Source organism: Falco rusticolus, chromosome 1 (assembly GCF_015220075.1).
Source record: "Falco rusticolus isolate bFalRus1 chromosome 1, bFalRus1.pri, whole genome shotgun sequence".
Taxonomy (NCBI): domain Eukaryota; kingdom Metazoa; phylum Chordata; class Aves; order Falconiformes; family Falconidae; genus Falco; species Falco rusticolus.
In genome coordinates, this window is record NC_051187.1 from 1098825 (window position 1) to 1121227 (window position 22403).

The following is a 22403-nucleotide window of genomic DNA, read 5'->3' on the forward strand; positions in this document are numbered from 1 at the left end:
CTCTTTTGCTCTGAAGTAGCAAGACTTTTTCACAGAGTAGCACATCTTTGTTGTTTTCTGCTGTAGTATCTCCTTTTATATGCCAGCTCTGTCAGGCAGAGACTTTTATCTTCTCTCTGTTTTCAGAAAGTGGAAGTTACTGCAGTGTAAATAGTTCGGAAATGGCTTCTTTGTCTGTCTGGTACTGCCTGGAAAGTGTTCCCTTTAATGTGATGCTGAAATTTTGCTGCAAGAATGTAGAAACAAGTCTCTGAACACCATGCCTGGAAGGAATGTAGAATTCTGGTAGGCATTTGCTCAGACTAGACAAAGTTCATATGTATAAAGGAGAAGTAAACCTAGGAGAAACATAACACTTCATTTCAAGTAATGTTTTATGGCAAGGCACATATTGCAGTTGTGATCTGCTTTTGCCCTCTCCTCCCCAGGAGTTTGTATTGGCAGAAATATAAACCCTCATCAAGGTAGCTGTGGTCTCTTCTCTACCAGGCAGCAAAATTTAAAGTCTTTCTGTTTAAAAGAACATAGGTCCAGTCACTTGTATAAGGATATGTGATTTCATTCACTAAATGTGAGAAGACTCACCTTCCCTGTTAGCTACCAGCTTGTTTTGTGACTGACGGCACCGTCGATCTGTGTAAGACCAAATCGTAATTTCCCTGAGCCTCCCAAGCCCTGGGACATTGGTTGGATAAGCAGGTGTACTGTTTATCTCTGTCACTGCAATAGGAGAAGGCAGGCTTCTACTTTAGAACCAACTTTGCTGCTTTCCAGTGAATTATTTGGCACCAGAGGGCTCTGCAGGTAGCTTAACCTTGCAGTGGAACTGAGAGGTCACCTGGCGAAGGAACCTGCTTTCCTTCCTGGAGCAAAAATGAGCTAGGACAACGTAATAATTCTTGTAATTAAAGCATATTAATTGTGTAGTGGAGTAAGATTGCTTGTTAACAGATTTGAGATACTTTGAATCGGAGACCAACTGATTACAAGAGGCAAAGAAATGTGTTTCAGACCCCTTTTGAGTGTCTTTTTGCTTTGTTCCCTTGGGATTGCTTAGACTACACTGCTGTAGCCTAACAAACGCTGATTCTGTTTTCCCATTTTAGATGTGTCCCTGGGGAAGGAAAGTATTTGAGTGCCAGGGCCACGATGCCAGCCATGCAAAGCTTGGATTTGTCAAGGACAGGGAAATGGTCCTTTGTAAATGGCTTTGTAATTGTCTTCAAGAAGTTGCTTTCCATTTCGAATTCTTGCTGTGCATGGGGTATATTGGACATGGGTGGCTTCCTGGTGCAGAGAAGAGAGAAGTCAGCATACACACAGCTTGCACGAGCCTGAGCAGCAGATGCTCGATCCTTGTGGAGGTACCTCCTGCCATGCCACCTCCAGTGCCTGTAGACAAGAGTCACACTTACTCCACAGAAGGCCATGGGAGACCACTGCTGCAGTCCCCTCCTTCCATCCTGCATGTGTTAGGAGATTCCTGCTAAAATGTAGACTGTAACTTCTAAATTACCTTCTTGTATCCTGGTTAATCTCTAATTTGCGTGCGTGGACATAATTAGCTTCTCTGTCTTTTGTTTCAGAATAATGATAGACAAATGTCAGAGAGGGATGTTTTTGCAGTGCTGTGTGCATATAGTGGCACAGTGTAGCAATTTCATAATTTCATTAAAAGTTCATAAATTGTGCATAGACTCCCCATATCCTCATCCAAGTCTCTAGAATTTGTGTCATTTTTTGCTTCAGGTTATTGTGCAAATCAATTAGGGAAGTGGAATATGAAAACCTGAGAGAGAGCGATGGCATTTTTGGTTTCTGAAAATAATGAAACCAAGCTTTTAAAGTAAGACACAATTTGATTTGGTTAAAGGTCCTTGTGGGATGCTAGCAGTGTTGAGATGTGGGTTTGTATCTTCACCTGGAAATCCTTTTCAATTACAATTTCCCTGGCTATGACAGAATTTGTGGATTTACTTAAGTTTTTTTCTGAGGTCAGATAACAGCAGCACTGTCCAATCTGTACACCTCCCATTGTCCATGCAAGCACCCTGTTCCTCACATGTTCCTGTCTGTTGTTTCAGCCCTGGCCCAGCTTCCACCTTGCCCTGGTTTCTATTACTGCTTTAATCTCAAACAGCTGCCCCTGTTATTCCTGTGATGGGCATCTTTAAAGCACATTGTTAATCGTGCCAGGTTCTGTAGTAAATTTATGGAATAGGCTGGTGCCAACTAGGGCAGGATGACCTGTCCTGAGATCTGAGCCCTGATATTCAGAGGTGAAATGATTGGAGCAGTTAATGCATCCTCCTGTTGTTGTCTTCTGGACTTTTTCTGCACAACCTCAGTATCTAATATAAGTCATCTGTAGTATGAGACATGAGCCAAGTAATTCAGTTATTCTTCAGTATTAAACATGAAAAATAATTTAATTTGAATATGCAGTGTGGAAAAACACTGAGAAAAGGATGGAATAGGGAGCTAAATCAACGAGTCTCTTTCCCTGAGACCTATGCTTGAGGGATGTTACTCAATTTAAACTGAGGATTAAACATTGCATTCCAATATCTTACATCTGTTAAGGAGATTAAGAACTGAAAGTCTGCCTGTTAATATTTCACACCAGGGTAGGTATAAGCCAGTAAACTACCACCTCATTATCCTTGTCAGACTCTGTTTTAATGAGATTTTTATTAATGACTAATGTGACCTTTTGCTTCCCTCTTAAGTCTCTTATATCGATTTGCCAAGGAAAGCAAAGCCTCTTTTTCTGCTTCTGAGCAGTTTTGAGTAATGGGAGCCTGGGTGTTTTGCTCACCTCTGAATCCTTCCTGCAGCCACAGCCGTGTTCCTGCTTTCCTGGAGGAAGGGCAGGTGGGGCAATGAGAGTATTTGAAATCCATAGGGGCTGCTTCCATCTAGCAGAGCTATACTGCATAGGAACCACTGGGGTTTTCAGCAGAACAGGATGCAGCGGAGCAGTGATGTGGAGACTGAGTATAACTGCTTTCCTTCAGAAACAGTTGTAAGTGCGTGCCCAAAGCAGCTGTGGGTGCCCCATCCCTGGCAGGTTCAAGGCCATGTTGGATGGGGCTTGGAGCAACCTGGGCTGGCGGGAGGGGTCCCTGCCCATGGCAGGGGGTTGGACTCGGTGATCTTTAAGGTCCCTTCCAGCCCAGACCATTCTGTGATTCTATGTGTCTGCAGAAACTTCCTGAAGAGCGTTACCAGGAGGGGCATTAACCCATTGCTGACACTGTTCAGTGGGGGGAATGTTTACAGCAGCCAGGGTTTGTCTTCCAGCTTTTTTGTTTAGGCCAATAGTTTGTTTAAAGCGATGCAACGATCCTGAGGTGCGTTTAACCTTTGCTCTGCAATCACAAAGATCTTTGTTCTTTTTAGCAATAACCGTTACCTCTCTCCTGCAGGTGCTGCTGAGCCAGGTACATCGGCTGCGAGCGCTTGATTTGCTGGGAAGATTTTTGGACCTGGGTCCCTGGGCAGTTAGCTTGGTGCGTGGATGTTGCGTATTGTCTTGTGAAAGGTGAAAGTATCTCAGTATAGGCAATAAATACAAATGATGATTTATGGAAGGAAGGTGTGGAAGATACTCCGCAGATTTGACAAACGACCAGTGTTTTTTGTGTTCATGTGTGTGAAATGGAGCAAGCAGGAAAAAAGAAAAGCGGTTTGTATTAATCAAAATGGCCGAATAGCTGTTCGTTTGCATTACAACAGAGAGTTCCTTGGGAATAGTTTAGTGTAAAATATTGTAAGGGACAAAACAGGAGGAAATATCTGGGACAAATAAGAAGTTTTGTCACGTAAAATAAATACAGAAAAATAGCATGTATGTTTATCATCTGTTCTCTCAGCCTACTGGCTGCATCATTCTCTTTAACTGTTTGGTCTCTGGATTTTATAAGCTATTCTGAGAAGGTGGCAGCTGCCTTCTGTGTTTTGGAGTGTGGCTAGCACAGTGCACATAATAAAAAAGAATTAAACAGAGGAGCAGTTTAAAACACTCTTGTAAATGCAGCTATTTGTTGATAAAAGTGATGAAGAGGAACACCAGCTGGTTGTGGAATAGCTCAGTAATGGGGCTTTTTAGTGGGTTTCTTTACCTTCCTCCTTCATCTCAGCCAAGACTCCCTTCTGCAGGCCTTCCCGGACAGCTTAGCCCTCAGTGGTAGGAAGAAAGTATGCATTAAAGGTAATTATAATCCAGGGTGGGTCTTAAAAACTTCGAGGATGAAAACATAGCTGCAGGTCAGCCGCAGCAGCCTTTGCTCTGGCTGTTACGTGTTTTATAAAGGTAGCTGGCCATATCCCTGGGTGATGCTTGGCTGCTGCCCGGCTGTGTGGGTGGTAACCCTCTGAGACCCAGCACTGCAAGTGCAGTCCCCTGCCATACGTTTCCTTTACGTTGTGCTTTGGAAGGGTATCGGCAATCACAGTGGGATTCTCAAAGACTTCACGTGTTGCACGTCCTCCTGTTAGCGTAGTCTCTAATCCCATGGAAACGGCTTGGTAGCAAGTCTGTGTAAGGCAAAAGGCCTATTTAATTTCCAGTGGGAGGGCTGTAATTATTGAGCTTTTGCAATATGTTTATTTGTGAGAGCAAATGGCCCCATCTGAGAAGAGCACAACATATCATGAAGCGTAAAATAGCACAGGCTGTAAGGAGTAAAAGCTAGTGCTAGATTAACTCTGAGTCTCCACGGACCAAATGAGTCTGAAAATACCTGGTGACATCCAAGATTAAAATGAACAATAGACTAGTACACAGGGATCCCCTTTTTACTAGAAACGTATGAAATTGTTTTGTACCAGATTTCTCATCTGTGTCATTAAATACGCTGCATCTTCTCGGAGCGCTTGGTTCTGCCCCTGCGCGCAGCTGAGCTGCTCTTGAGCCTTTGCTGTTCCCTCTGGCTCCCCAGGCCCTGTCTGTCGGCATTTTCCCGTATGTGCTGAAGCTACTTCAGAGTTCAGCTCGTGAGCTGAGACCACTCCTTGTCTTCATCTGGGCCAAAATTCTGGCAGTGGACAGTGTGAGTACTTCTGAACTTGGCTGTGTCTTTTGGGTTTCAGCAACACGCCTTCCCCGCCCCCGCTCCTTCCCCCCTTCATGCTTTATCCTGGAGTACTTCAAAAACATGCTGCATTAACTGGAGACCGGCGTATCATCTCATTAATTGATGTGACTTGCATGAAAGCTAGCTTCTGAAACTCTGTGGTGGGGATGCCCCATCAGGGTGCCGGCCCTGGGTGGTTGGCTGGCTGTCAATGCTGCACGTCACGTTAACGTCGCAGTTCCTGGTTCCAGGGTGTTTGGTGGTCTAGGTAAAAGCCCTCCGACCTCACTGATACCTTTACTGGGGAAGGTACTGCTTTGCTTGCTGAAGGGTCTTAACGTGCACTCCTGTTTTCTGTCTGATGCTTCCAGGTGAGAGCATGCTTGCACACACTCGTACTCACCCTCAACTTGTTCGCTTTAGATTGTGATCAAACTGGGTTTGTCCAAGACCGTTCCCGTCCGTTGTCAAACCAGGCTGTGGGTAATCTTCAGACACAGAATTTTTCTAGAAATAAATTTAAAGTAGGTTTTGGTGGCTTTAACTTATACATCCTACTCCGAGCCTAACACATGCACTGATGCACTGCAGATGGTTGGCACAGAAGTATTAAACCCCACAAAGGACAGGTTATTCCCGTCGTGGGTCCGTGATTCTCTACAGTAGTTTGGCACCTTCTGAGATAAGGTTTTGAAACTGGGCCCTGGTTTTTAAAGATGCCCTTAGCCAAAGCTATAGTTTGTGAGGGTTAAAATAAATAATTAAGCAGGTAAGTAATTGCAGATAAATTTGTGTAGTCATATATACGACTCTGTGGTTTTGTGGGTGCAATTAGTTGAGCAAAATAAAATTATTAGGAGTGGTATGCACAGTTAATCGCAGATACGATTATACGCCAATACGAAATTGTTTGAACTGCTTGTAGAAGTTGGATCTTGTCTATTTGGGTGTTTATTTTTGCTTTATCTCTTCCATTTCAGTATGGAGAATAATACTGAATTTGTTGGAATTTTCCCCCACTGTTGATCTAGTATTGTCAGGTTTAGTTTTATAAATATATTTTCATTAACATCCTAAGAGGATTTTGGAAAGCAAAGAAAATGAAAACTATTCATCTTAAAGCTACTCTTGAAAAGCTTATTTTTGATGCATGCCTCTCTATGGCTGATGCTTCAGCCCCGGGTACATTTCAGAGTAGGCTCATGTATAATTTACAGGGAGTGTCATGCCATCCTTCACTCTGTCCACCAGTCTGGGTGGGCTCCTTGCACCATACCTGCTCCTGCCACCGTTGTATTGCTCCCTCCCATGCTCTGTTGTCTCACTCATTTGTTAGGCTGTGCTTTACAACAAAACAACAGAAAAAAGTGTCTTTTAAATTTTGTGGTTTGATTTCTTTCTGCTGTTTCACTCACTGGCTCCAAAACCAGGTGGTGCACATGAGGAGGGAGGAGAGAGCAGCCTCAGCAGGAAAGCACAGTGAATGATGCTGAGGGAGGGGACAGGCAGTAGCTCGAGTTGTCACACCATAAAGGGAACAAACATGTCATCATATCAGAAGCTAAAGTAATACTTTCTTGTAACATACTAAATACCAGTACAGATATGTCCTTTCCCCCCTCTGCTGGCGCAAAGTTTGGCCATGTATGTTTGAAACAAATGGAGTTTCAAACAAAGTTTAACAAAAACTATTACTGCAGCGTGAATGTGGCGTGGGTTCCAAGTTCTCTTTAACGCTACAGCCTGCTCCACTTCCCCGACCCTCTGCATTTCCAGGTAAATGTGTCTAAACAATTCACAAGACCGCTATCTGCATACTCCAGGACAAGAGATGGTCTTTTAGCGTTTAGTTGATGCAGCGGTGCGGTGGTTTGAGCTGAGCTGTGGAGAGCACGCCTTGCTGTGCGGCGGCGGCGCTTTCTCCGAGGTGGCCTTTTACAAGGCTCTGAGCGGGATGACAACTGCAGGGGCATACTCTGTGGGCAGGCAGGCAGGCAGATGCTGAGTGAAGGGTAGACGCAGTAATTAATTGTGAGGCTGCGTGGAATCTCTGTAGCGTTCGTGCTGCCCGTGGGGCGGGTGTGTGGCTCTGCCTGTGCTAGGGCACCTACCTGGCTCAGCTCTGGTCTGAGTGGGTGCTGCCTCTGTCGCCCAGGCAGAAGCCGTGGCCCTAGCAGGTGAGAGCATGTTTATTTTCAAACATTCTGCCAGATGATCTTCATCCTCGCAATAATTGTACAGTGCTGCCTCCCTCCTTCATGTGCTGTCCACTGTATGTGTATTTTATTCGGTTTCAGGAGGCTGTAGCTGATGAAATTACTTTGATTAGCATTAGAGTTCAGCTGATTGCTCATTCCTCTTTGCATTTGGATGTGACTGAGAACTAGTTATGTAAGACTTGCTAGCGCCCTGGAGAGCAGAACATCCTGTGAAGATAATGCTTCTGTTCTGGTCCCTGCCTCCCTTTGGGCAGGGAGACAGAAGGAAGGTGTTCCAATGTGAGGCAGCAGCGTAGCATGCCATGTGTCCGTTCAGACGATACCTTCAGTAAGCATGGTATGCTGTGAAGAATTGTGTTTTGTTATAAAAATTGCAGGATAAAACCACAGTATTACAGAAACATTGCACCTCGGACAGAATTGTTTATATGTGATCTATAGGTGCCTCTAATAAACACTGGCATATTTAGATTAATCTGCTTTAATTCTGTGTATAATCAGATGATTTTTCATAGGATATTCGTTGAGGACTCTAGTCATCTCTGCCTGAAGCCAGCTGGAGTATTTCTAGGCAATCCACCTGCAGAGCTACATAGCAAGTGATGGTTCAAGGCTGCCTGCTGTAGGTATCTGCCAGATATAGGTTGGTCTAGAAATAGTCATGTGTGCTGCCACATGGAGATGGCTGCAATGCTTGCAAATACAGTTTAGGTCAAGAATTCCCTACGTGCTACATTGATAATGTTTGGTAAACAGCATCTTCTTTATCTTAAATACTTGAATTTAAAGGGAAGAAAAAATCCACACACCCCTCATAGCAAGGATTATATTCAGGAATTTAAGCAAGACAAAAAAAACCCTGCACATTAAACAGTATTGAAATGTGAATATTACTAAAGTGGGACAGCAAAAAAAAAAGGATCTTGCTACTCCAGAGAATTGGCTGAAAGCAATAGAAGGCAAACATTTCTCGAACTTTTTAAAGGAATGGAGTGATATAAACAGGATGCTTACTTTCCAGATGTGCCCTTTGTTAGCAGGATTGTGACTACCATTTCTCATTTTATCATTAATACAGATGTTCAAGTAAAGTGTTCCCTGAGGATAATTTTGTGAAAGCACTCACGTGGGGGGCAAGAGCTCACTGACCGCCATGGTCACCCAGGACTCCCCTGAGCTGTGGCAGTGCTGCTGTTTTCCAGGAACTCATGAGATTTTTAGGGCTAAGTTACATAGCCCATATATTATGTTAAAGAGAAAGAGGAGATCTGTGCTCTAGTCCTTCCCCAGCACTAGGAACTTCACATTTTATATAAGTTCTGAAGCTTCACAACAAACCTGCAGCTTGATTTGGTCATGTTGTATTATTATTCACAAGTATAGCTGCTTATTCCTTGGGGAGGAGGAGGCGTTGCTGATGCTGGATTTCCATATTGTTCACAGGATCTGAGCAGGGAGGGTTTGAGCAAGTGTGCTGGTGTGGTAGAAGTTGCCTCCCTCCCTCGAGCCTCAGGTATTTGGGTAACAGTGGCAGCACAATAAATGCGGTGTGAGGATGAGCAGCTTCTCTTTGTTGGTGTCTGCCTACACAGTGAAGAGATTGGTTTTGTAAGGAACAGAAAGTATTCACGTTGAGAATGAAGAGAGGGGAAAGAAGGAAGCCTGGGGTTTTGTGCAGCATTACACAGAAGTCAGGAAAGCCTCTCGTAGCTGCAGCTTGGCATCCCTCTGCTCTTTGGTCTGCCAAACCCAGCATCTTTACCTCTGTCAGCAATAAAATATTCTGTTGCAACTCTCTTGCCATCCCCTCTCCTTTCAACAATTAGTTCCCTCCTTCACCTTCTACGCCTGATAAAAAATACATGATTCTGTCTCTGGCATGAAGCATAGAATAGAATAACAGTCAACAGGGGAAACATTGCTAAGTCAGTATTTCCTCCCTAAAAAATTTTCACTTTCGTAGTATGTATTCTTCTGATTTGTCCCTAATATGGCTGCTTGAAGCCGGAGTTGGTATGTTAGCAAAATCATGGTGCACACCATGTGTTTCACTGCTGCTACTACCCCAGGAAAACCTGCATTATTCTCCTTACAGGCTTTTAAAGACAGTGGAGTTGCTCTGTGGTTTCTGATTGTATGTAGCAGGAGGCTGTGCTACTACATGCTACAGTTGTACCGATTTAATACGCGGTAGCCCTTGACCAAGTAACACAGCGATTAGTCTTGTTTGTGTACGTGAGTTGAAATCTGGAGTCCCGAGGGTAAGACAGGGTGGGCAGTCGGGGGAAGAGGAAGGACCCCCAGGAGCATCTGCAGCAGCCCGTGCCACAGGCTGGGCAGGCAGGAGCATGTGAGCATGCAGCTTTTGGTAGCTGCTGTGTGACCCTCAGGTTCCCTGGAGGGAACAGTCGGGGCACGTACTCCCTGCCTGAGGAGGAACGTTCCAGATTTGACCCTAGTTAGACAGATACCTCACTGTACAACTAGAAGATGGAGAACAGCAATTACCAGCAGACCTGATCTATGGTGAGCTAATTCTTGATGTGGGATTGGAAATCAAGTACTAGGGGCTTTCAGAAGATGTAATCTTAAATAATTTTTGCTCTGTTAAGTGTGAAAACCCCCCAACAAACAACACCCAAAAAACAACAAAAAAATTTGATTCCTCCTTGGTTTTGCTTTTGGTGGCTCACAAACACTGGTGAAGGTTTAATGTGGGACAGAGCAATGTCAGTTTAACTCTTCTCCTAAGCAGGAGGGTGGCAGGGGCCTCCTTGCTTCAGACCCCACTTCTCCTGCAGGGGTGGATGTCTGGTAGCGGCCCAATGGAGGGCTGGCGCTTTATTTTGCTTCTCAAATGAAAATGAGAGTTGAGAAAAATGATTAAGACATGAAATATTCATACATCATTGGAGGAAAAAAATCTTTTTATGTAACAGTACTCATTGTGTTTTTCTTTGTCTCTTTTTCAGTCCTGCCAAGCTGACCTTGTGAAGGACAACGGTCACAAGTATTTCCTTTCAGTTCTGGCAGATCCTTATATGCCAGTAAGGACAAGTCATCTTTATTCAGTCTTATAGCATTTGCTTAGCTTGCCTTAGCTTCTCTGTTGCTGTTCTGGTGCAGCTGGTGGTAACGTAGGACTGCCTCCCGCCTCCGTCTCCTGTGGCACCCGCTGCTCTGCTGCAGAGAGTCATTGACCAGGGGCATCAGAAATGCTTCTGCCCCGTTACGTGATACAGCCAAACCAAACAAAAATTTGGAAACTTGTTTAAAGTTATATAAGTGCAGATTACTCAGTGGTGACGATGGGAGCTGCAAGCTCCTGGGGGCTGGGTGCAGAGGCAGTCTAATTGCACTGTAACTTCATAATTCCCTCTTCAAAAATGTTTTGTGGTTTCCTGTAATAGGTATTTGTGTGCCTCCTCCAGGGCAATATACGGAGGTTGGTGGGGAGGATCATATTGGCAGTCTGATGAGGTGTCTCAGGTGTAAGTAGTGACAGGACTGGATGACGAGAAAATTCTATCTTGCTTTCCCCTCTCTTGTTCTTTCAACATGATACAGACTGCACTTAGAATAATCTCATGTTTCAGAAAGCATGCGATAGAGTTGTTCTCTGACCTGTTTTCTAGATAACAATTTGGTTGTATATTGTTTTAAGGCTGAACACAGGACAATGACGGCTTTTATCCTGGCTGTAATTGTTAACAACTACAACACTGGACAGGTGAGCCCCAGCATCCTTTTTCCTTTCATTCTCTCCTACCTCTGCTCTGCGTTGTGCCTTCACTATGATCAAAGTGTCCTGGCTTGCGTTAAAGCACAACCCTGAACTGGGAAACAGAAGATTGCTTTACGTTATTTTTGTGTGGATTAGAAGAAAAATTGACCCGGAGGTGTAACAAACACATTATGTACCTGGCAGCTGGAAGTGGAGGTTCAGGACACAAGTCACTCACCAGCTGCCCCCCAGGCAGCGCACTGACGTACTACTACAGAAATAGTGCCTAGTTCCTGTCAAGTGGAAACTTGATGGCTGTGATAAAGTTCTTGGGAAGGATATATGGAATGAGCCATAAACCTTGGGGCTCTGACAGGTGCAAGGAATATTTCCAATGAGGAAGAAATAGGCTTTATGCATTACAGAAAGCATTTCTAATGCTCAGCTACTTAGCTGTAGTGGTGTGTAGTTGACCTTCCCTTTGCACTGCTTCCAAACAATATTTTGTAACAAAATCAGTGTATAACCACCGAATAATTTTCTCTTGATTTCCTGTCTATTTGAGAAATAATTCTCTTTTCTGATGATGAGGTGGGAAGCCGTCATCCAAAATAAATTGCATTGATTTGTGTTTCAGGAAGCCTGCCTTCAAGGAAACCTGATTGCTATTTGCTTGGAGCAGTTAAATGATCCACATCCTCTTCTGCGTCAGTGGGTGGCCATTTGTTTAGGACGTATTTGGCAGAACTTTGACTCAGCCAGGTGGTGTGGTGTGAGAGACAGTGCTCATGAAAAGCTCTATAGTCTCCTCTCGGATCCAATCCCAGAGGTAAAAATCCAACTTTTTAAGTCAATGCCAGTTGAATTGTCGGTGTTCTGGCAGAGGGCTATAGAAATACTCACAAAGCCAGGGCCGTCAAGAGCTTTGCGATTGTGTCTGGTTCAGAGAAAGATCTTAGCGCTTGTGCTTCAAGGTGATGTAAATCATACGTGCCCTGCAAGAGGAGTAACCAAAGAAATGCAGGGGGAGTTCATACAGCTTGAAGCCCTGGAATCTTGGCACTGGAGTTAGGAGACACCACGTTTTTTTGCTTGCTTCCATATCAGAAGCTTGTTAAAAATGTGGTCTCAAAACTGACTGTGTGTTGCAAAAAATGCTCTGCTCTTTTTGACCAAGTATGAAAGCCATTCTCTTCCTGGTAGGTGTGAAAATACATCTTAAATTGAATGTGTTTTACCTTTGTGACAAACTCTCCAAGACAGAAGTGGTTCTTGTACAGAACCTGGCTGTGATTGACAGAGCCTGTCAGACCCCAGTGAAATTACATCACGTGGGAGAAGTAAGCCTGGAGATAAACACCATTGCTAACATGCAGTGCTTAAAGATTAGACTCCCCTTTACATTCAGCCTCTCTGTCATGCATCCTCCACCTCCTTTCTCTGGCCCCATCTTTCCCCGTTTTATAAGCAGGGTTTGCCTGGGCTGCCCTTGCGGCACGCCCGCACCTCTCGCTGGGAAGCCCAAGTGAGCATTCCTACTTTGTGAAGCGCATCCTGCAGTCACCAATTGCACCGTATCCCCACTGTTTGCATTCTCTGCCAAGGCAAGCTGTAAGGTTACTAAGCCATCTGATCCCTCTGCTCTTTGTGTGATCTGGCAAAGTTTACCCTGATTTGGGCTGCTGTCTTTTCTCCTTTTCTTTTTTTCCATCATCTTCTACCTTTCTGTAAGCCCTTACCCAAAGACTGTAGTTCAACAGTCTTTATTAAAGAGATTCACATCCCAACAGTAACTCCCTGTGTACCTTATTCCTGTTAATTAATATTCTAGGCAACATCAACTGGAAAAATCACCCATGGGAAGGTCACTGAGTATTCTGGGAAATTAAATATACTCCTGCATCTGTGAATACTTAAAACTCAGTGCTTTGTTGAATCTGTTTTGGTTTTTACTCTCCATGGGCTTCCCTTTAACCCTTACTGTTTACCTGACACGGTAGTCCAGGTTTCCAGAGATGCAATTCGTGGGGATAAAAAAATCCCACTGGCAACAAGAGGAAAATAATAATGAATGTTTGTGTCTCACAGGTTCGCTGTGCTGCAGTCTTTGCACTGGGAACATTTGTGGGCAACTCTGCTGAACGGACTGATCACTCCACCACCATCGATCACAATGTAGCTATGATGTTGGCCCAGCTCATCAATGATGGCAGCCCCATGGTGAGGAAGGTACGGAACGGCTGGCAGCACAGAAGTGTGGCAGATTCATGCCAGTGAGCTCTGTGCTATGCCTAATCGGAGCGTGCATTATTTAATAGACTTTTCAATGAATTTGACTCATTTGGAAGTATCTGTTTCCTTGTGAAGTCTTTTAACTTCAGTTCCTGCTGAGAAGAAAAACATGCAAACGGCGACACCGGTGAAAATAGCAGCCTACTGCTGCAGCTGAAGGCTCGGTGCTGAGCCGTGCGCTGCATGCTCAGGCTGGTCACATGCAGTGGCATTCTGGGATGCTGGTTTATCCACTTGCCCTTTTTTTCAATGCATGTGTTCCAACACTTAATTTACTCAGCAATATAAGGAGCCTACTGCCAGGAGTATTGTATGAGTGTAGTATGTCACGGTATCCAGGTGCTGACAGGACTGTTGTTCAGATCAAAATGTTTCTGCTGTTTAACAGTGGATCTCTGGTTTAGCTCATGTATTCCACTAAGCAAATGACTGAGATAGGAGTAACAATCTCAGGGGGTTGTGGGAATTTTTGTATCCTGGTTCTTTAATTTAAAGAGAATGTGAAGACAGGGATAAGTAGGAGAGGAATTACATTAAAGTCTTTTTCAGGTGCACAAAACATTGAGAATTCTTGCTGGGCTACTCTTCTGCTAATGCTCTTCTGTTGATTACTGTTTTGATTGCAATATTTTACATTACAGGATCTCAGGTTTTAAATGAAATAGTAATGTGTTGCTAGAAACGTGGGAGTATGTGGCAGTCCTAGTGGGGAGGAAGAGGAGAGGGAGTAAGAGTGCTGTGGAGAGAACATGAGCTCTGTTCAGTGAAAAGATCTTGCTGCTTTTAGAAACCACAGTGACAAATGACAGACTGTTTCAAAGTAATTCTCCAGGTTTTGGAGATTTACAGTTTCTGATGCACCATTGTACATCAATAGTACAATAAATAGTTTTTGATGTTCTGGATTGTTCTTGATGGGTGCACTTAGGTGTTCTAATGCTGGTGTTTACTTAACTGGAACATCAACACCCTGACAGTTGTCACCAGCATTGTGAGGATTAATTTCTGTTGTCTTGTTCCAGCATTTAATCAGTTTAATTCAAGAGAGAGCTGCATGTCACACTGTATGCTCTTAGAGATTCATGAATCTCTCTTGAAGATTAGTTCACTGAACAGACAACAGCAACCAAAGCCAGCTCTCCACCTCTCCTGTTTGCCGTTTCCAAGTGCCTAGCAAGTGGTACCTAATTGAGGGTCTGAACTTCATCTTCTCTGCCCTCCCTGCCCCACCTCGGTTGTTCAGGTTCTCAGCTGCAGCTGTGAGAATGAACGGGCGGGTGGTCTCTGCTGGGTGGGCAGCACCGTGCTCACGTTGGCTGCTGACGCTGCGGGTTAGTATGAGACGGCGCGGTTCAGCGTAGGGTCCGGGCACCGGAGCTGTGCAGGGAAGAGCTGAGCCATGTCCCCAGGCGCCTCTCACCAGGTTCTGTTTCCTTCAGCTCAGAGCAGATGTAGGACAGGCTGCAGGGCGAGAGCTCTGCTCCATGCACGTGTGTGCACTGAGGCAGAGGGCCAGGCTGTGCCACGGGGGCTGAGGGCACAGACCCTCGGCACAGCTCGTCGCTGCTCTGAGAGACCTGCTCGTGGGCCAGGCTGCGCGTGCGCAGGAGTGGAGGGAGGTGGGTGCCAGTCACCAGTTCGGTACTTTCTGCCATACTGCGCCAGTTTGGCAGCGCTGGGCAGCATCAGAGTAGTGGGAGCCTGTTCAGGTCTAAAAGACTTGCGAGGAATCAGACTTGAAGCAGCGTGCTCTGGCTTTCTTCAGTTCAGCCCTGTGGAGTGAAGGGAGAGTCGCTAGTCTGGATGGCCACCCAGTAATACCAACAGTAATGACGTAGTGTTCTGTGTTTCCCTTTGGTCTGCTGTTTCTGACCTAGGTAACCATGAAACCCCTGTTTCTTCTGCTCTTTCCGTAGGAGCTGGTGGTGGCTTTAAGTCACCTGGTGGTCCAGTACGAGAGCAATTTCTGCACCGTTGCCTTGCAGTTCATGGAAGAAGAGAAGAATTACCCTCTCCCTTCTCCAGCAGCCACAGGTGAGTGTTTGTGTGGGCAGGAAATGTATAGCCTGAAAGCTCTTGGGAGCTTTTATTTAAGGAGTTTGCCTAACACGATGAAATTCTTGCTGGTGGTGATTTATCAAACGGCACTGTGGCTACAGAGTTGAGTGGCATGGTGGGTGCCTCTGATGTCTGTTTAGTGCTGTAATATTTTCTCATGAGAAAGTGCATCCTCCGCTGAGTCTCCATCTAAAGCAGCTATAGCTCACCAGCAAGGTGTAGAGACTGAACACCCTGTGAGATCCAAAGGGATCCCCTTCAGGTCAAGATGGAAGTGTATCTGTCAAGGCAGTACACAGGCTTGCAAGACTTTCCCCCCTTAAATTATACCTGAGCCTTCTGTGTCGTGTTGACATAGTGGAAGCCTCAACCACAGAGCAGTGAACTGCCCGTGCTCTGGACTTGGCAAGACGCAGTGGTGCACTTCATGCTTTGTGCCTGTGGTCTCATCCCTTTTGTTGTGTCTGTTGCTTTATGTGAGGAATGAAAAATCCTAGTGAAATTGTTGCTAACCTTGCGTTTTCTTTGGAGTCAAAGTACACTGGAAATCTTGAAGGATAACAGAACTGTTGCAACAGAAGCGTGGAGCCAAGGCCATGTGCTGTCTCTGCAACGAGCAGTTTAATCTCCCTATTGTCTGAATAACTAAACCATATTGGAAAACAAGCTTCTCCCCATTTGTCCTTTTTGCTGCAGGAAATAAACATTTCATGCAGTTTGGAATAGTGCTTTTCCTTACCAAAAGATTTTTGAAGTATTTTTCAGTAGGGTGCAGTGGAAGCATTGGTCCCACCACCATAAGGCAGCCACCTCTGTAGTGAAATCAAATAGCTATGGTACAGTGTGTGTACTAAGGAATGAAAATAAGAAACTTTTAAAAATTGTGTCCAGGTTATGGGTGAAATATGAATTGAAACTAGACCTGAAATTTGATCAGGAAACCAGAATTGTCATGACTCTTTATAATGAGAAAAATGTATTTGATTTTTAATGAGCAGAAGTAGACAGAAGCCTGCAAATGCTGCCTACTAAATGGTGTCTGCTGTAGCAGCGTGCCCTAGCACAGTGTCCGGACATGGCCCAGCATCGACCTTGGAGAGAAGATTCATCATGCCTCCCTGGGTAGTCTGCAGGCACTGGCAAGGCTCAGCTCACCCAGTTTTATTGGATGTAACAAAATCACAGCCTAAACAGCAGAGACACATGGTCCTTGCTGATGATGTATGGAGGGCCCTTTGTCGTACCTCATTCTGTTTTAGCCTAACAGGCAATGACTAAATTCTCTTCGTGTTGGTACGTGGTTTAGTTGCATATTTGCTGTGAAATAACCAAAAGGCTTTAACTGCTTTGGTTACATCTAGAATTGCTTAATTTTGCACCTGCAGAGGGTGGGAGTTTGACACCGGTGCGAGATGGTCCATGTACACCGAGGCTGCGGTCTGTCAGCTCTTACGGGAACATCCGAGCAGTTACCACAGCTAGGAACTTGAACAAGTCCCTGCAGAACCTCAGCCTGAATGAAGAATGTAAGAGATCTCAAAATTCTTTCATCTTTCTTTGCCTCTTCTTCCCCCCTTCCCCTCATGCAAGCCGGGAAATACCACGTGCAAGGCAACATGAGCTGAAACTAGCACTTTAGCCCAGATTATCCAGTGGCCAGCTCCAAGGGCTTAGATGAGAAGGCCCTTTGTAATTAATTTCAATTTTCTGGTCATTTGTATTGATTTTTCTGAGTGTTTGGGGACCAAAAAGGTGCCTTCCAACTTCCTGACGTACATGGATTTTTTTAACTGAATCTTTTCTGACTCCTTGATGTTTACTCTGTATTTAAACATTCAGTATTTAAAAGGGGATGTTGTGGATTTGCCTAATCTTTGTGTTGCAGGACTTAGAATAGGGCTGTTATGCCTGGGTAAAAATTGTTCTCTCACCAGTTCTTGTTTCAGCCTCTGCCCTCTTTTCTCTTGGCAGCTGGAAGCTCTGTTGCATTTTCTCCTGGGAATCTCAGCACCAGCAGCAGCGCCAGCAGCACCTTGGGCAGCCCTGAGAATGAAGAGTATATCCTGTCATTTGAGACTATTGACAAGATGAGACGAGTCAGCTCTTACTCTTCTCTGAATTCACTAATAGGTGAGTAAAGACTCCCCTACCCTTCCTTTCCTTGCTTCACATGCTTTTGTGGAAAGTTTGTATCTTGGCTCCTGCTAGGTCTTAACTCCAACAAAATTTCTCCTAACAGTAGAAGTGCTGCTCTTAGTTAGGCTACCTGCAGAGCGGTCAGTCCTGCTCTGATGGAGGGACTGGAAGTGAGAGCTGCTGGCTCCAGCTGTAAGCTTCACTGCAATGGATGACAGTCCTGTTACGAATTTAAGGACAAAAATGCCACATATACAGGAATTTCACTTCCACTGTGGTTTCATTGGCTAGAGAATGAAAGCGAGGACCCCCTGTCCCATGGACACAGCAGCTGGGCAGACCAGCACTAACTGCTTCCAATCACTGTTTTTATGTGGGTTGCATTTCTATACAGCGCAGCCACTTCAGTGTGTTACTCATCCAAGGAAGCCTTCGCTGGCTAATTTCCTGCGCAGGTTTATATGTACATTATTAAAACAAGACTTTAAAATGAAGAAATCCCAGGCTGTGTCTTAAAAGCAAAAAGACTGCTTCACAGAAATCTGCTTTTGTGCAAAAAGTTCCATGGCTGATCCTGCCGCCTCCAGTCCCCTCTCCATTATTTCCTCACAGATAAGCAGCTCTAAGAACACTAACAGCACTGAACTTCTTAACACCACTCAGCTGTGCCTTTCTCTCCTGGTGTTGCACTCTCTGGGAAACGTACAGAACTTTGCAGAGCAAAATGCTATAGCACAGTAGAAGGGGAATTTTACTTGTATTTATGCAGCGCGTGGCTGATTCATGTGTGATGGATTATTTGCATTTCTTTTATAGAACAAAACCGGAATGTTTATATTAAGCTAGTTAAACTTAGTTGTTTTTCAAGTAATCTTCCCAGTTGTATCTGACTACTACAACAGCATTGCTTTAAACTAGCTGCAGTTTTTCGAACAGTCCAAACCGTGTTGGGATGGTGACACAACACGAGAAGGACCTGGCTTTGCAATGGCCGCCTTCCAGGGAGCGGGGAAGGCAGCACGCAGCAGAGAAATGCTGGTGTCTCATTTTCTTTGTAATCAGTAAATGTGCCCATATTTTTCTAGCTTTCAAAAATGAGTGAAAAGAGAGTGGTGTAACTCAGAGAGGAGTCCACCTGAGTGATAGACTTGCCTTGACTGAAGAAGCGTTTTGCTCTACTCAGTTTTCAGGAAGAAGTAATGGTGATTTGGCTCTCATGAGTTGAAAGATTCCAGGGTTGTAATTCCCCTGTGGCAGTTTAAAATCAGGTGTTCATTAGAAACTTGATCAATTAATTTGCTTTTGTAGGTAATGAAATTGAGTCTTCTAAAGCATGACAGGATTGTTAGGAAATTTCCCTCTGTCTTAAGCTAGAACTTGAGTTTTCTCATTTCCACTGGTGCACACTGGCGTCTGCTCGATGGCTTGCGCGTGTCTCACAAGAGCTTTTCAGCACAGTTGGAAAAAAATCTAGAGATGAGTGAGGGAGTCCTAGGAAAACAAAAAGAGCAGTTCTCCAAAGCCTCCCTCATTCCTATTCAATCAGAAGAGCTCATATCCAGCTGGAAATGACAGAGCTTATAGAAGTGTTTAAAATTCATAACTCACACAGAATCCCATTACCTTCAGCATTTGCCTGCTGAAAGCCAGGCTTTTTTCATTTCTGCTGAAGGATCACCATCTTCCAGCCTGCTCTCTCCTGCTCCCCGAGGGAAGAGTTTTCAAAATGCCATCAGCTCCAGCCACCCTCAGTCGTGCTGCAGCTGCCGCACAGCCAGCCTGAGCTCAGGTTAACCCCTTTCTTTGAAGCTTTAGTGTGCAATAAAATACTGCTATGCAGCTAGCAAGAGTGGGGTAACTTGGGGAGGAGTCCACCTGGGTGGTAGACTTGTCTTGACTGAAGAAATGTTTTGCTCTGTCTTCTGGGAGAAGTAATGGTGATTTGGCTGTGCAATAGTGACTCTGCCAAGGGTTTGAGACAGGCAGAGCAGTAAAAAGGATGCTTTGAGCACATGGGTAGACTCAAACCAAGGCAGAAATCTAGTCTGTAATAACAAAAGTAGAAATTTTCAACCACAGTTTAATCCTGTGTTCTATACTGTGCATTCCCTAGGTTGATTCACTGATGTTCAGGGCTTTCTTCCTCTCTTGCAATTTTAGGAACTTGGTACTAGAGGGATTATTCTATCTACTTTACTGACACTGCAGCATCGTACAATGTACTCCTTCCCATAAACTTGAGGAAAACCTCTCCATTCCTTCTTGTGCCATTTTACAAACAGCTTCTTAGCCAGCTATCGGCCACGTGCCCCCATGTAGTGCCCTCACCAAATGCAACGTGTACTTTGACTCTAGGTATGCTCTTTCCGGGCAGGCTGGTCCTTGGCCAGGCAGTCCTGTTACCAGAAGAGACATTTATTTCTGGCCCATGTTTTCAAGCTGGCAAGATGCAGGTTTTGGTGTCAACACAGACATCAGTTTGGATGGGAAGCTAAGCCTTCCTGCTTTTTCCATACAACTAGTCATTAATCTTGGTGTCCTGGAAACTTTTAGTTTAGTTTCAAGATAGGAAAAGGGAAGGAATCAAGATGGGTGTTTTGCATACCTTGGGGCTGATTATTCATCTCCAAACTGCATGATTAAAGTCTTTGCCCTACAGAGAGCATTACTGGAAAGATTATGTTACAGAATGATCAAAGGAGGAAGAAAGTAAATCTTGGAACGATGAAATGCTGGGGAACAGTTCCCTTTTCCAGCAGGAGAGGCTGGAGGCAGAAAACTATTAGCCATGTCACAGGATCCATCCTGAAGAGCTGCCTTGAAGTAACACAGCAGGAGATTACTGCAGTGAGGATGAGGAGAGCAAGAGATGTAGGTAGACATGGACAGTGAGCTGCAGCAAATAAGAGAGCGGGCGTTGTGGCAGGTAGGGCCTTCTTCTCTGCCACTAGGCAATATATTTAAAAGCACAGACATAATGAGGAGTAACCGGTCAGTCAGCAGAATTTATAAATAGTAACTTGCGTAGCAGCGAAATGCAGGGATCCGAGTGGGTTTTGGGAATGGAAGCTTGATGTAGAGGCTGGGCATGGTGGGCTGCTTTCATGTTGGCTATGACAGCCCTGGTCCAGGGGAAGTACCTGCTCTGAGGGAACATACTTTTTCCCAATGAGCTGCTTCTGGTTTCTGCTGAAACATTAGAAAGCTCGTGCTTTGTTTGAATCACTCCCAGGGACTGGGCTGTGCAGGAACCCCTTTGCGTGGCCCTGTGCAAAGAGGCCGGCTTGCAGACTGTCAGGTCTGTGCAAGAAACGCTGATTTGCCGTTTCTGTAGGGGCAGGCTGCCGTCCACGTTTGTCAAAGCAGAGTTTGGAGAGCGATCAGCATTTCAGGTGTTCTCTTCATCCGAGTAGCTCTCACCGGACCTTCTATGTCACTCACAGGGAGAGGAGGGACTTGTGGGGTGCACGCGTACAGAGCTGGGGGGGTAGCGTTGATGGGAGGCAGATACCCCAGCCCTCGGGTGCTGTTCAGTTTGAAGTATTTCAGCTGTGTGTTTCATCGCGTGCCTTTCCCGCAGGCACGCGGGATGTGCAGGCGCAGGGGCTGTCTCTGGTCCAGGCGCAGCAGTGCCAGGGCAGCTATTGGTCAGGTTTTGCTGCTGTGTGGGGTGGGGAGTGGACTGCACCTTCTTCTGGAGATCAAACCACTGCAGCAATTTTTACAGGGGATGGGAAAGAAACCCTGTCGAAGCGTGGCAAATCAAAAGGAAGAAATAAAAACATTAGCATTTATTTTTGCATCCCGCGTGGTTCTGCCCTTCATGGGCTCAGTGACCTGGCTGCAGGACCTCAGCTGGGTCCCTTCCTCGGGGCCGTTGCATGGTGCTTGCTGATGAATTGAGCTAAGAGTCATACAAGTGCAAAGAAAATCAAAGTCGTCAGTAAAGGCAGGCAATTTATTTTTGACAGTCTTAGTAGAGAGGAATCATTTTGTAAATGTAAATCTGTACTGCAAGGTCCATTTAACTGGCTTTGAATCAGTCTGACTAATTACAGAGCTGTCTGCTTAGATTAACACCCCATCCCCCTTGCTCAGCTCTTTGTTTGCATCTTCGGGATATTTTTTGCATTTTAGTCCATTACATGAAATCAAGCTGCTGTTCAGCCTGCCACCTCTGCTGCCTTCCATTATCCCACTGACTTGGCGCTCAGGTTTTTACAAGGAGCTGTGTCAGAAGTGTCACTCGATTGAATCAGTGCAATGAACAACACTAACATGGGCAGGGGGGTGGGTGGCAGAAGAAGGGACTGGTCCTTTGAGCACCAGCTCTGAGCCTGAGATGCCTTTGTAGAAATTCCCTCTGTTCTTTTCAAAGGCTGCTGAGTGAATGAGGAATTGCACTGGCACAGTTCTGTTTTAAATTTGTTTTTTCATGATGCTTAGATGTATAAAAAATGTCATTGGGTTTTTTCTTTATGACTGTGTCATGAATGAGGTGGTTATCAGAGAAACACTGGAAAATCTGATGGGTGCCCTCTCGCTCTCCTTTTCTCTCCCTTTCCTTTTACTGTCTTTCAAGGGCTTTAAAAGAAATCAAGCCATCCAGATTTACCATCAGTCCTGACAGAACTTCTGCGCAGGACCAAATGTAGGAGCTAGAGCTCCAAGCAGACTTCAGGCAGCATTACCTGGCTGGCTGCTTCGGGAGCTGGGGCGCTTTTTCCCTCCCGCAGCTTGTAGCACTTTGTCTCTCCCCCTCTCTTGTTCTTTATCCTTCCCCCTCCCCTTTTTCTTTCCCTGGTAATAGGAGCTTCCAGGATGAACGTGGCAATTGCAGAAAGCAAAGCCTAGTCAGAAGCCTGGAGAAGGCAGACAAGCGTTGTGTCACCGTCT

The 22403-nt window shown here is 45.1% G+C and overlaps 1 protein-coding gene across 4 annotated transcripts in view; it reads left to right on the forward strand.

Annotated features, from left to right (window-relative positions):
• RPTOR (regulatory associated protein of MTOR complex 1) overlaps positions 1-22403 on the forward strand; it is a 159100-nt gene that overhangs the window by 91013 nt on the left and 45684 nt on the right. For all 4 annotated transcript variants that reach the window (XM_037403769.1, XM_037403776.1, XM_037403782.1 and 1 more), the window contains exons 12-20: positions 3429-3512; positions 4944-5054; positions 10270-10344; positions 10962-11027; positions 11659-11850; positions 13110-13250; positions 15230-15347; positions 16757-16897; positions 17343-17501. In XM_037403769.1, the coding sequence (XP_037259666.1) occupies positions 3429-3512; positions 4944-5054; positions 10270-10344; positions 10962-11027; positions 11659-11850; positions 13110-13250; positions 15230-15347; positions 16757-16897; positions 17343-17501 (1087 nt within the window). The remainder of the gene's footprint in view (positions 1-3428; positions 3513-4943; positions 5055-10269; positions 10345-10961; positions 11028-11658; positions 11851-13109; positions 13251-15229; positions 15348-16756; positions 16898-17342; positions 17502-22403) is intronic.